General features: G+C 35.4%; 1 protein-coding gene across 4 annotated transcripts in view; it reads left to right on the top strand.

The window, feature by feature from the left end:
* LOC143638453 (vascular endothelial growth factor receptor kdr-like) overlaps positions 1-14841 on the top strand; it is a 253851-nt gene that overhangs the window by 36878 nt on the left and 202132 nt on the right. For all 4 annotated transcript variants that reach the window (XM_077106334.1, XM_077106336.1, XM_077106335.1 and 1 more), the window contains 2 exons: positions 2305-2401; positions 10160-10380. In XM_077106334.1, the coding sequence (XP_076962449.1) occupies positions 2305-2401; positions 10160-10380 (318 nt within the window). The remainder of the gene's footprint in view (positions 1-2304; positions 2402-10159; positions 10381-14841) is intronic.

Below are 14841 nucleotides of genomic sequence, written 5' to 3' on the forward strand. Positions count from 1 at the left end.
GCGGGTGGTAGATAGAACAAAGGTTGATTATAAGCCTCAGTTTTTATATTTTTAGCATAAGTTTTCTGATTCTCAGGATGAAGGATCATACTTGCATCTACTGACAGGGTTGTTGTGGTGATCTAGTGAGCAAGTGTAACTATTAGCATATTTAATAGTTCCCCAATATTAGTTTCATTACACTTGAAATGATTGACAATAAATATTTGTTTCTTGGCTTATTTATTTTTAGTAGGAGATTTATTCTCATGGTATATAATCGAAAGTTTATCTAAATGTATTTTATAGGTCACCTATATTCCCCAAAATATTTTGGAACAAACCAGTCCAAAACCCAGAGCAAGCATCACATATACTAAACAAAGGAATTCTATTCAGAGTTTCCAAAGAACTCTTGCAACTCAAAAAAAAATTTTTTTAAATCCCACAAAAGGGGTAAAAGATTTGTACATACATTTCTCAAAAGAAATGATGAAAAAGCAAATCAACTTACATGCAACTATTAGTAACTTGGAAAATGCGAATCAAAACCACAATAAAATACCTCAACATACTCATTAATTTGGTTAAAATGTAACAGACTCTATAATACCAGGTAGGGGTTGTGGCTCAGTGCTAGAACTCTTGTCTAGCATATGAGAGGCCACCAGGTTTAATTCTCAGCACTGCCAATAAAAAGGCCACATTGAATATTTGTAAGAATATGAAGTCAACTGGAATGCTCCTTCTTTGATGATGGGAATGCAAAATGATACAACTACTTCAGAAAAATGTCAGGTGCTTAAAAAGTTAAATAAATAAGGTAGACTTACAATGTGGACCATGTGATTATTCCGCTATTGTGTGTTTACCTAAGGCAAGTGATGATATATGTCCACACAAAGACATGAATATTCATAGCAGCTTTATTCACAGTAGTCCAAACTTGAAACAATTCAGATGTCCACCTACAAATGAATCTCTAAACATAATGTGATATATCCAATCAATGGAATACTGCTATGAAATAAGAAGTGATTAATTATTGATAGATGCTATGACATGCCTGCATTTCAAAATAATTATTCTGAGTTATTGAAACTAGGCATAAAGGAGTATATATTGTATAACTAAATTTATTTGAAGTTGTAGAAATTCCAAAAGGATCTATATTGAAAGAAAGCAGATCTGGGAGCAGGAATAGATGGGTTACAAATGGGGCACTTTGTAGAAAAATATAAACATGAAAGTCTGTAGGAAAAATTTTTGGGTGATGAATATATTCACTATCTCCATAGTGGTGAGAGTTTCCTATGTGTGTACATATATGTTTAAATGATCAAATTTTACACTAAATTTTTGCAGTTTGTTGTATTTCAATTATACTTTAAAAAGTTATTTTTAACAACTCCATTGTCTGTATTGCATATTAAACATTTATGAACTGGGAGTGTAGATCAGTGGTAGAGTGCTTGCCTAGCACGTGTGAGGGGCACTGGGTTCAATCCCTGATATAGTGGTGAAACAAACATTTGCATCTTACTTATGCAACTCTGGGGTTGTGATGATTCAATCTGAATTCCATTAGATTTGGTTCCAGCCTCTGAACAAAATGCTCCAATTATCTCAAATTCTCCTTAAAATACCAACCTAACTAGGTCAAGTTCTTTCCATAACAGAGTAAGATGAATAAATTAAACATAAATGTGACATTTCTCAAAATCTCACACCAAAACTGAAGTACTGTCATTTCCCTATTTAAATGGTTAAAATTAATTGGCATATTCAAATTCAACATCAGTGAGGCTGTTAATTAGATACTTCTCACTCTCATGGGTAGTTCTGAACAATAATTGCAAACAATTTAGTCTACCACAGGTAATCACACTGAAAAGTGCCATTATATTACCTATCCTCCTAGTTTCCCTGCTTTGAGACAACCAACTGTATCGAATTTCATGTGCTTTTAAGTTATACGTACATGTGAATTAATTTATTTTCTTATTTTGCAGAAATATTATATACTATACACACTGATTTATATTTTGCTCTTCATTTGAATTATTTTGGAGACTGTCCTTTATTTGTATATAAAAAATTATTTATTACCATTCTACAGATATTGTAGCTCACCATGTTCATATATTATAATTTAATCAATCCCATTTCTATGGGCATTTGGTAGTTTCTAATTATTTGCTGTTACAGAAATTGTAGTAATTGGCATCATATACACATAAGTTTGTACATGTGGAATGATATTTGGATGTATTTGAAGACAAATTTTGAAAAGTTCTAATGGCAAGAAATTTTATTTTGGTTCAGGTCTTGCCAGTGAAGAGACCCTGATGAAACCAAAACTGAACATTTTGGGAGATCAAGTGGTGATCCAGGCTGGTGGAGTGTTTGACATTACTTGCAGGTAATAATATCAAGACTTTCATTTTGTTGTAATTAAAATACCCATGTAGGAAGTTTACAGAAACATGGTTTTGTTCCTACTACAAATTAAAAAAAAATTATTTTATAATCATAGAGAATAGGTTTTGGAATGGATTTCTTGGAGGTGGCAAGAGCTAGTTCTTCAGTTGAATCCAGGTGCTTTTCTTCTTGTCTTCCCTTTTTATTCATAAATTTTGGGAATCTACTTTAAACTCATATACCATTTTATCTGACTAATATGTGCATTAATTCTCTTGAAAAGCGTCTTGCTCTTGTTTGTTTTGAAAAATGTCAAAAGCATGGTGTGTGACACTATAGGCTTGGTTTGGTAATAGTTAAATTAATGGTACTCTTTTCTTAAATGGTACCTATTTCTTCTCTATCAAAGCATCATATTTCTTATAGGTGTGCACATATGTAGCCAAATGCAGAACTTCATATTTCCAAAAAATATCTAAAGGATATGTAATTGCTAACCCTTGTCTTTACCTTCATGCTCTTTCTCTTGGTGAATTAGATAGCACTTCTAGGAGAAAGAGAGAAATTTCAGTTTGAAATAGCCTACTAGAAGAACAATAGGCATGGGCATATATGAGAGATTAGGCAGGCTAGTATTGGAAATATAAGAATCATTCACAGAAACTGGATAGGAGTTGAAATTATATATAAATAGATGAGGATAATAAAAGAGTGTTTGAAGTAAGGCGAGAACAGTAGAAAGGTCATAATCCTGAGGAGACCCTGTACTTAAGGAAAGAGTGGGAAGAAAGGGTAATTAGGAAAGTGCATGGATAATAAATAGAAAGGAGAAACAAGAGAAAATCAAGGTAGAGGAGAGGTTCAAGAAAGAAAGAATAGGCAAATTCTGTGATAGATGTAGGTGCAGGTGCTCAATAAATTTATATTGGGTTGAATTGAACTGAAAAAGGGCAGAATCTCCCTCCTTCTTTAAGATAACTTATGGCCCAATGTATCAATAAAATAAGGTCGGAGTATATGCAATAGAAAATCCAAATTGACAGTGATTTCAGACACAAGATTTAACTATTTGATGGAAAAATTCCCAAAGATTGATATCTATAGCCATATTCCACTTCCATAAAAGAATTAGAAATTTAGACTCTTTCTGTATTGTAACTCTGTCTTCCTTAACTGATGACTTGTATTGTCCAAAATGGCATCTTGAATTTCAGTCACCATGTCTATATTCCAGCTAGTTAAAAAGAAGAATACCAGAGAAAGACATGCCTTCTCCCTTTAAGGATACATTGAAAATTTTTACACACTAATTGTGCTTATATCTTCTTGCCCAGAACTTAGTTACATGGCCATACATAGCTGCAAGAGAGGCTTGGAAATGTAATTTTATATTTTTGTGTGTGTGTGTGTGTGTGTGTGTGTGTGTGTGTATATATATATATATAATTTTTTTTCCAGAATGCCATATGCCCAACTAAATCAGTGAAGATTTTATTTAAAAGAGGAGAACAAAGTGACTTATACTAGGTATATTTTATTGGTAGTAGTGATATGCAACTTGTTTCATATATCATTGGAGGGTGAGGTCTTCTATCCTAGCTACTGTGAATTATTGTATTCTCCTTTATGAGCTGAACTATTCCCCTAGCTGATTGGGATCCTAAAAGTATAGTTTAATATTGACCAGTAGATTTGAGTCAGAATTGAAGGCCACAAAAGCTGTCTTTTCCATACCTGGGGGCCTTTCCAGCCACATCTTTAGGTATAGAGTATGATTGAGAAGCTTGCTTCACTTCATTTTTAGCTCCTATTCATTTGGTCCCTTTTACCCCAGTACCCCTGAATGGCATCTGACCTGTAAACCAGAAGTTAGAGGAGTTGCCAGTGATTACCTGCTGTGCCTTGTCCTATCATATTCCAATAGGTTGTAATTGTTTCCAAAGCCTCTTCTCTGGGCCTCATGAATCACAGCTCTCTGATTAACTATTAATTTTAAACAATTAATCCCAGTTGATGCATGTGAAACAGGTTTGGTTATGGATGGGTAGTTGATTGCTACTTCAGGTTAGATCTGTGTCAGTTCTAGGAGGATTCAAAAGAAAGTGAATTTGGGAAACATGTTAATAGGGCCTGAGGTGGGCATAGGAATAAAATGAAGGAGGAATGGCTTCTAAAGATAAATGATTTCTCGGAAGTTTAAAAACTATTGGAGGCCCTGCATTTACTTATTGTATATAAATGTAAATAATCTCTCATTTATTTGCTATATGGAAAACTATTTTTGATGAAGGCAAATTCTAATCTCTCCCCTTAGTGTCAAAAAGCAAATAAATTATTGATTAGAAAAATAATTCACTGCTTATCTGGAGTAGAAGAAGAGTGCTCTGTCTGATGTTGGGAATTTCTGCTGCATAACTGGGTAAGACATATTCTCTGCTTTCTAGCAGATCACATCACAGTTGAATGAACAAGACAGCCACTCAAAAAAAGCGATGTTGAAAGGAATAAGAACTCTCAATTGGAAGTTTCAGGATATATTTGGAATGGAGGATATTGTAGAAAAAGGAATAACCTCAAATAAGGCTTAGAAGTTGGACTATACATCTTTCATAGAAGTTTCAAGTGCTTGATATATTTAGACCCACATCAGTCCCATGGAATCGAAGCAGGGATGGTTATCTTCATGTATTTACTCAATATATATTTATTTAAGACTGGACTAAGTCCAGAAGATGCGATAATGTATAGTATAAAGATCTCTGCTCTCATGGACCTGAAATCCCAATGGTAAAGACAGATAATATATATAATAAATAAGAAGTTGTAGGGTATATTTGAAGATGATAAGTGCAGTTGAGATAGTAGCAAGGCAAGGTGATGGAATGAAGAGAAGTTATTTCTTTGAAATTCTTGGTCAGATTAGAAATGCCATTAGAGCAGAGGCATAAAGAAGTAAAAGAAGGAACCATGCAGGTATCTGGAGGAAGAGGGTTCCAGACAGAAGGCATAGAAAAAATGCAAAGATCTACACAAAGGTATAATTTTGATATGTCAAGGAATAGAATAAAAGATGGCATGAAGAGAAAATAATTAAGTGATGGGGAGAAAGATAGATTAGACTGGACAGTTAGCAGGGTCTTGTATACCATAAGGAGGTTTTTGAATTTATCCTGGATATCATGGGAAGCTATTGAAAGAATTAAGAAGAAGAATGATTTGATCTGATACATTCTTTAAAAAGTTTATTCTGACTGTTACAGCAGATATAGTTCACAGGGGAAATAGAAGGTTACTTTAGTTATCTATGAGATAAATGAAGTGGGCCAACAGTGGAGGGGAAAAGAAGAGGTCAGGTTCTTAATATATTTTGAAGATAGAGCCTACAGTATTTTATTATGGAGAAGTGGAGTGTGAGACAGTAATAAGTTTAAAAGATGATTTTCATGACTGATAATGTTGATAATCATAATGATTACCATTTTGGGGGTACTTCAGTCTGTGCCAGACATTGTTCTAAGTACTTTGCATGAATCAGCTCATTAAATTGTCATAATAACTCTGTCAGGTACGTATCTCAACTCTACAAATGAGGAAACCAAGGCCTAAAGAGAAGACATTTAAGATTTCAAATGGTAGAATTCCCTGACTCCCAATGGCTTTTCAATCGTGCCAAAGTACCAGCAACCCTCCATACTTTCTGAGGCTTGGAAATTCTATGAAGTAGGCTGAGCTTACATATTGCCTAGCTGGGATTTTTCATGTTTTTTTTTTTGTGTGTGTGTGTTTGTGTGTGTGTGTTGGGGTTGTGTCACTATTCAGGTAGACTTTAGTAGTGTTTCCGTTTGCAAATTGCTCAAGTTCTCAAACTATATACTGCAAACCTTTTGTCTGATAGGCTAATTCAACATTTTATACAAGGTAGATAAGGTAAATAAGCCATACTTTGATAAAGCCCAAGCTTTTAGACTCCACAGAATGTTATTGGGAATGGAATCCTAATCATTCCATGCTTTCAGCTGTTCAGGCTCAGGCACATGAATTGGCTATCAGAGTCTTCAGAACCCAGACTGTATTATAGTATTCTTCCTTTAATATTTGTAGAAGTTTCCACTCAAAATCAACCAAATATCCAGGAAGGTGATTGGCAGAACCTATGTGATGGGAATTGATAATGGTCCTAAATCAGAGGCATGGCATATGAACACACTCAGCCAAATTCTTTCTTTACACTCCCTGGTCTATAAACCCAAGGCCTTTGTTTTTAACTCTCCTATCAAGTGATGCTCTTCCTAAAGATCCTCATATTCTGGCCACCACTCCAGACTACTATAAATAATTATTCATGTGCCCCATTTTCAATAAATCTTCTAATTTAATGTATGTCTAACTTATGCTTGATTTTTATGGTATGTAATATTACAACAGATTCTTTTCATAGGAAATGGAACTTCATCCATTAATAACAAAGTTATTCTTTATGATGATGCCAAAATTATCAGAGATTTCATTGGGATATAATGATACACCTTGAGGGGAAAGATAGTGGTGTGAGTTTCTCAAATTCTCCTTAAAATAGGTATTGAAACTGAAGTTGGAATTCTGTGGTAGTAATTCAAGCATAAAATAGGGGCTTGAATTGATTGATTTTGGGCCAAGCAAATCATAGAACACACAACCAATTTTTGTGGGCTCTGTAAGCTGATAATGATTTTTGAATTGTTAAATAGTTATAAAAATGTACAATTGTGATAGAGACTTTCACAAACTAAAATATTTATGTGGCACTTTAAGGAAAACTTTGCCTATCCATGAACCCAAGATTATGTCTGCTGCTCTAATTCTTTGTGTCCAAGTACAGGACAAATAATGTTCATATGTGAGGATTTCACAAACTAGTTTGGGTTGGACTTGGGCATTACCAAGAGCAGTTAGAGATACTGCACATACAGGGATGAAATCCAGAAGAGTAGTATCTTCTGTTGGCTCTAAATGTCAGTTTTCAGACTCCAGTCAGGTAAGGCAAGAAGGAATCAGGAAATGGCAACACTGGGAACAAGTTCTCATGGAATTCAAGGATCAACAATGTTTACTTAATATGGCAACTCTGAGTACTTCAGGGAGTGTATTAGTTCTCTAGTGTTGTCATGACAAAATACCACAGATTGGGAGACTTCAAGGCCAGAAATTTATTTCCTCATAGAACTGGAGGCTAGAAGTTTAAGATAAAGTGTTAGCAGGATTAGTTTCCCCTGAGTTCTTACTCATTGGCTTCCAGATGCCCGCCCTTTCTCTTTCTCTTTTCTGTATGCACACATCTCTGATGTTTCTGTGGGTCCTAATCTCCTCTTCTTATAAGGACACCAGTCATGTTGGATTAGAATCCACAACAATGAACTCATTTTAACTTAATCACCTTTTAAAAGATTTACCTCTGAATGCAGTAACATTCTGATGTGTTGGGGGATAGGGCTTCAAAATGTGAATTTTGAGGTTATACAATAAAGACCCACATAGTGGGTTTGGAATGATTTCTCTTAGGATGCTTGGTTCTGAGGGCATTCAATTTATTCAAAGACCCCATAATTGGGCAAAACATACCTTAAAGAAGCCATGCTTCTATTGGAAGTAAGACTTTAGTGGAAAGAAGAAATAGGGGTCAGACTGAGGAATTATTACTCAAATTCATTTCTTTCCAATTACAGTGGAAGCTTCAGGGTACGAGATTCTTGGGAGCAAAATTTGCAAAGTTGCTTTTTAACCAATCCCTATCTTTTTTTTAGAGAGAGAGAGAGAGAGAGAGAGAGTATTTTTTTAATATTTATTTTTTAGTTATCGGCGGACACAACATCTTTGTTTTGTATGTGGTGCTGAGGATCGAACCCGGGCCACACGCATGCCAGGCGAGTGCGCTACCGCTTGAGCCACATCCCCAGCCCAAGGATACAACATCTTTATTTTATTTTTATGTGAGGATCAAACCCAGTGCCCTGCGCATGCCAGGCGAGCGCATTACCACTTGAGCCACATCTCCAGCCCTACCAATCCCTCTCTTGATCTTTCTTTCTCATGGCATTATATAACAATCCCCATTTTCAACAGTCTGAATCACACTCATGGCAACATATCATCTTTTCAAAATAATGAAAGTATATTGCATTTGTAGAAGGTGCTTGAGGTGAGTGGTTGTCTCTTACATTCTTTCATGTTCTACTTTTGGGGTACTGTAGTAAAATTAGGAGCCATGATAAACAGTGGTTAAACAAATATGTGCATACTATAGATGCTATGATTTGATATGGGGAAATGTGTCTATCTTTGGAGAACTGGAATCAAGTTTGGCTCAAGCTTACCCCACTCCCACTGCCACCCACACATGTGGTTTCCGTCCATTGATAAAACTTTTCAAAGGTTTCTGGATGAATCTTCACACCTTCAGTGGGAGAGGAGGATTACAGCTGCTGTTTTACAGATAAGCAACATAAGCTTAAGTAACTAGTCAAGATTATGTAATTAAACAGCAATAATACTGAGAATCAATATCCAGGTTCTTTTCCCTTCCCACTTTTTTGTTTTTTACAATGGTTGTTTTTGCAGTGCAAATGGCAAGGGAGGTGAGAATTATCCTTGGTGGGTGTTTTAGTCAGCTTTTTCATTGCTATTACTGAAAGACCTGACAAGAACATTAGAGAAAGCAACATTTATTTGGGGGCTCATGGTTTCAGAGATCTTAGTTTATAGATGGCTGACTCCATTCTTTGGGGCTTGAGGTGAGGCAGAACTTCATGGTGGCGGGGTGTCATAGAGGAAAGCAGCTCAAGAAATGACTCTGGGAAGCAAAGAGAGAACTCTGCTCAACAAAGACAAAATATATTCCCAAAGGTACACCCCCAATGATCCACATCTTCCAGATACACTGCACCTGCCTTCAGTTACTACTCAATAAATTCCTATCAGGGGTTAGGGTTAGGGTTCACTAATTGTGCTAAGGCTCCTGTAACCCAATCTTTTTGCTTCTAAATGTTTTGCATTTTTTTTCGCACCTGGGACTTTGGGGGACACCCAATATCCTCAACCATAACATTAGGAGAAGGAGATAGATTCCATTCATTTTGTCTGCATGTGGAATAATTGTAATGGAATTAAATTTAACTTTGTCCCTGATGCTTTCTCACAGAATGCAGAGAATGTCATCCAGGTGCATATCTTTTCAGAGATCAAATCATTTCCCAGAAGAGATTTTAAAATTTAATGAGAAAATAAATGTGGAAAAAAAAATCTACACTGGGATCTAGCTTACACATTGTTGGTCCTATCAGCAACTTCTTGGATAAGGCATTTTGCCTTCGTGAGCTTATTTGCCAAGTGGAAACAGTAGAGACAGAAAGGACATAAGAAATGACTTAGTGTAATATTTTCTTACACCTTTGTAAGTTGTTTTCCCAAAATTTCAAAGCACCCCTATTGGGGAGAAAGCTGGCTGAATATTTGGGAGAAGAGGAACTGAAGTGGAAGATAGAGACAAAGACTTGACATGTCTTTGAATCTTACCTGCTTTTCAGATTCTCATCTAGCCCATAACTAAGTATCCCAATTTCAGTTGCCAATTCTTTCATGTGCATCAAGCTATCTGTTACTGTTAAATCTTCAGAATTAGGGGCCTGAAGTATGGCTACTTCTGCACTCTCTCTCCCAGACCTGCTTTGGTATGGCTTGCTTTCTTAATTAATTTGTTTATTTATTTTTTGCATTGTTTTCTCAGAGGATTGGCTGCCATGACCTGGACCTGGGGCATTGGACCTGCAGGGAGTCGGACCCGCATCTTGGAATATCCCTGTTCTGATAACCACCTTTTCACTTGTAACCAACTCACTATCTTCCACACAAAAGCTGGTGACACTGGCTACTTCACATGTAGTTACAAAGATGTTGCTGACACCAAGGATTCTAATGGCAAGGCCAGTGTATATGTGTATGTCAAAGGTGAGTGGGTGCCTCCTACCTTTGGACTCAAGGATATTACATTTTTTTTCTGTACATCTAGATACATATATCCCAAGGTCATTTTGGAACAAGCTGGAGTGTTTTATTTTATGGGGAGAGAAGGAAAAGAAGAGTTTGATACACGAGGGACAGACTTGTGCTTTTTGACTTCTGTGTGGTTTGCCTGCACAGCTTCATAATTTGCAAAGATAATTCTTTATCTCTGATCTATGGAAACAAGAAAAAACAATATGAAGTTGATTTCAGCTGCTTCCAATAATATTTTTAATAAAGAAAGGAAATAATTTTGTAGTACTTACCATGTATCAGGGACTGTTCTAAGAGATTTACAAGTATTAACTTATTTATTTCTCATAACGATCCTATGAAGTAGATATGAATTTTACCCATTTTATTTGTGAGGCAACTGAGGCATACAAAGGTTAATAATTTGCCTAAAATCACACATCTGGCAAGTATCAGGGTAAGGATCCAGATATTCTGGTTATAGGGTTTATGTTCATGTTAACTACTATGCTGACCTTTATGCAGTATTTATTATGTTGTTAGCCACTATTCTAACCATATCATGTATTTTGAACCTCATTCAATATTTACAGAAATCATGTTCATACATGCACATGATATAGTTTGGTTAATTTCATTCTACTATACTACTCCTTTCTCATCCCTCCTACTTTCTGTTTTTTAAAATCTGTATTGCATTTTATTTTATTTTAATGTTTTTTACATTTGAATCAGATGGGATATAATATCTCATTTTTCTGAGTACAAAGGTTGCAGAATCACATTGGTCATGTAGTCACATATATACACACAGTAATAATAATGTCTGTTTCATTCTACTATCCTTCCTATCTCCCCAACCCCTCCCCTCCCCTCCCATCACTTCTATCAACCTAATCTAGGGTAACGCTATTCTTTTTTTTCTCACATCTTCATATATGTATTTTGTATAACAATGAGGGTCTCCTTCCACCATCCATGCAATTCCCTTTCTTCCTCCCTTTCCCTCCCACCCCCTTCCCTATGTAAAGGTAATCTTCTCCCCATGCTCTTCCTCTCTTCCCCATCTCTTTACACCTCATTCTCTTTCCTCTACTCTCCTGTTCTCCCTTTTATATTCATGAGATTTGTCCCCATTTTTAATCCTTTTTTCTCTCTAGTTTCCACATATAAAAGGAAACATTTGGCTCTTGGCTATCTGAGTCTGACTTATTTCACTCAGCATGATGTTCCATTCATTTTCCTGAAAATAACATAATTCCATTCTTCTTTATGGCTGAGTAAAACTCCACTGTGTATAAATACCACCTTTTGGCTATCCAATCGTCTATTGAGGGATACCTATGCTGGTTCTACAACTTGACTATTATGAATTGTGTTGCTATAGACATCTATATGTAGGCATCACTATAATATGATTATAGTTCTTTTTGATAAATATCAAGGAATGGGATAGCTGGGTCAGAATGGTGGATTCCTCCCTAATCATTTTGGGCATTTCTGTACTGCTTTCCAAAGTGGATGAACTAATTTGTAGTTCCAGCAACAATGAATGAGTGTACCTTTCACTCCATATCCTAGGATTTATTGTTCTTTGTATTCTTTGTTTAGATTTTAATTTGTTATATATGACAATATAATACATTACAATTCATATTATACATATAGAGCACAATTTTTCATATTTCTGGTTGTACACAAAGTAGAGTCACATCCTTTGTGTCTTCATACATGTACTTAGTGTAATGATGACCATCACATTCCACTGTCTTTCCTACCCTTATTCCCCCACCCTTCCACTCCTTCCCTTTTTCCTCTTTGTCCTATCTAGAGTTCCTTTTATTCTCCCATTCCTACCCCCTAGAGCATATTATGGATCAGCATCCTTAAATCAGAAAAATCATTTTTTTGGGGGGGGGGAATTGGCTAATTTCACTTAGGGTTATATTCTCCAGCTCCATCCATTTACTCGTAAATGCCATGATTTTATTCTCCTATAATGCTGAATAATATTCCGTTGTGTATATATACCACATTTTCTTTATTCATTCATTTACTGAAGGGCATCTAGGTTGGTTCCACAGTTTAACTATTGTAAATTGTGCTACTAAAAACATTTATGTGGCTATGTCCCTGTAGTATGCTGTTTTTAAGCCCTTTGGGTATGTTTTAAACCAAAGAGTGGAATAGCTGGGTCAAATGGCGATTCCATTCCCAGTTTTCCAAGGAATCTCCATACTGCTTTCCATATTGGTTGCACCAATTTGCGGTGCCACCAGCAAAGTATGAGTGTGCCTTTTCCCCTACATCCTTGCCAACACTTATTTTTATTTGTCTTCATAATAGCTGCCATTCTGACTGGAGTGAGATGACATCTTAGAGTAGTTTTGATTTGCATTTCTCTAATTGCTAGAGATGTTGAATATTTTTTTTATATATTTAGCGATTGATTGTATATCATCTTCTGAGAAGTGTCAGTTCAATTCCTTGGCCCATTTATTGATTAGGTTATTTGTTTTTCTGGTGTTAAGATTTTTGGATTCTTTATATATCCTAGAAATTAGTGCTCTATCTGATGGGCATGTGGTAAAAATTTGCTCCTATTCTGTAGGCTCTATATTAACCTCACTGATTGTTTCTGTTGCTGAGAAGAAGCTTTTTAGTTTGAATCCATCCCATTAATTGATTCTTGATTTTAATTCTTGCACTATAGGAGTCTTATTAAGGAAGTCAGAGCCTGACATTACATCATGAAGATTTGGGTAGACTTTTTCTTCTATCAGGCACAGGGACCCTGATTTAATTCTTAGGTCCTTGATCCACTTTGAGTTGAGATTTGGGTATGGTGAAAGATAGGGGTTTAATTTCATTTTGTTGCATATGGATTTCCATTTGTTGAAGAGATGCCTTCGTCTAATATGAGATAACTGTATTTATGTGGGTTTCTCTCTGTGTTCTCTATTCTGTACCATTGGTCTACAAGTCTATTTTGGTGCCAATACCATGCTGTTTTTGTTAGTATTGCTCTGTAGTATAGTTTAAAGTCTGGTATAGTGATACCACCTGCTTCACTCTTTCTGCTAAGGATTGCTCTAGCTCTTCTGGGTCTTATTTTTCCAGATGGATTTCATGATTGTTTTTACTATTTCTATGAGGAATGTCATTGAGATTTTGAATGGAATTGCATTAAATCTGTGTAGTGCTTTTGGTAGTATGGTCATTTTGTCAATATTAATTCTGCCTATCCAAGAACAAGGTAGATCTTTCCATCTTCTAAGGTCTTCCTTAATTTCTTTCTTTAGCATTCTGTAGTTTTCACCATACAGGTCTTTCACTTCTTTTGTTGATTCCCAAGTATTTTATTTTATTTTATTTTTTGAAGCAATTGTAAATGGGGTAGTTTTCCTTGCTTCTCTTTCAGAGGATTTGTCACAGATGTATACAGCGATTGATTATGTATCATCTTCTGAGGATATAAAGTACAGCGATTGATTGTATATCATCTTCTGAGAATATAAAATCAACACCCATAAATTTCGATTTATGGGTGTTGATTTTATATTCTGCTACTTTGCTGAATTCATTTATTAGTTTTAGAAGTTTTCTGGTGGAATTTTTTGGGTCTTCTAGGTACAGAATCATATCATCAGCACATAGTGCTAATTTGAGTTCTTCTTTTCATATCCATATCCCTTTAATTTCTTTCATCTGTCTCATTGCTCTGGCCAGTGTTTTAAGAACTATGTAAAATAGAAGTGGTGAAAGAGGGCATCCCTATCTTGTTTCAGTTATTAGAGGGAATGCTTTCAATTTTTCCATTTAGAATGATGTTGGCCTGGGGCATAGCATAGATAGCTTTTACAGTGTTGAGATATGTTCCTGTTATTCCTAGTTTTTCTAGGGTTCTGAACATAAAGGGGTGCTGTATTTTGTCAAATGTTTTTTTTTTCTGCATCTATTGAGATGATCATATGATGCTTATCTTTGAGTCTATTGATGTGTTGAAAAACATTTATTGATTCCTTTATGTTGAACCAACCCTGCATCCCTGGATGAACTTCACTTGATTGTGGTTTATTATCTTTTTGTATTTTATTTGCCAGAATTTTATGGAGAATTTTTAAAATTGATTTTATTTTTTAAAATACATGACTGCAGAATGCATTACAATTCTTATTACACATGTAGAGCATAATTTTTCATATCTTTGTATATAAAGTATGTTCACAACAATTCATGCCTTTATACATGTACTTTGTTTTTTTTTTGCATTACAATTCTTATTACACATATACGCCACAAGTTTTCATATCTCTGTTTGTATATAAAGTATGTTGACACCAATTCGTATCTTCATACATGTACTTTGGATAATGATGTCCATCACATTCCACTGCCCTTACTATTCCCCTGCCCCCTCCCTTTCCCTCCCAC

The sequence above is a fragment of the Callospermophilus lateralis genome, chromosome X (genome assembly GCF_048772815.1).
Source record: "Callospermophilus lateralis isolate mCalLat2 chromosome X, mCalLat2.hap1, whole genome shotgun sequence".
In the NCBI taxonomy this organism is placed as follows: Eukaryota; Metazoa; Chordata; class Mammalia; order Rodentia; family Sciuridae; genus Callospermophilus; species Callospermophilus lateralis.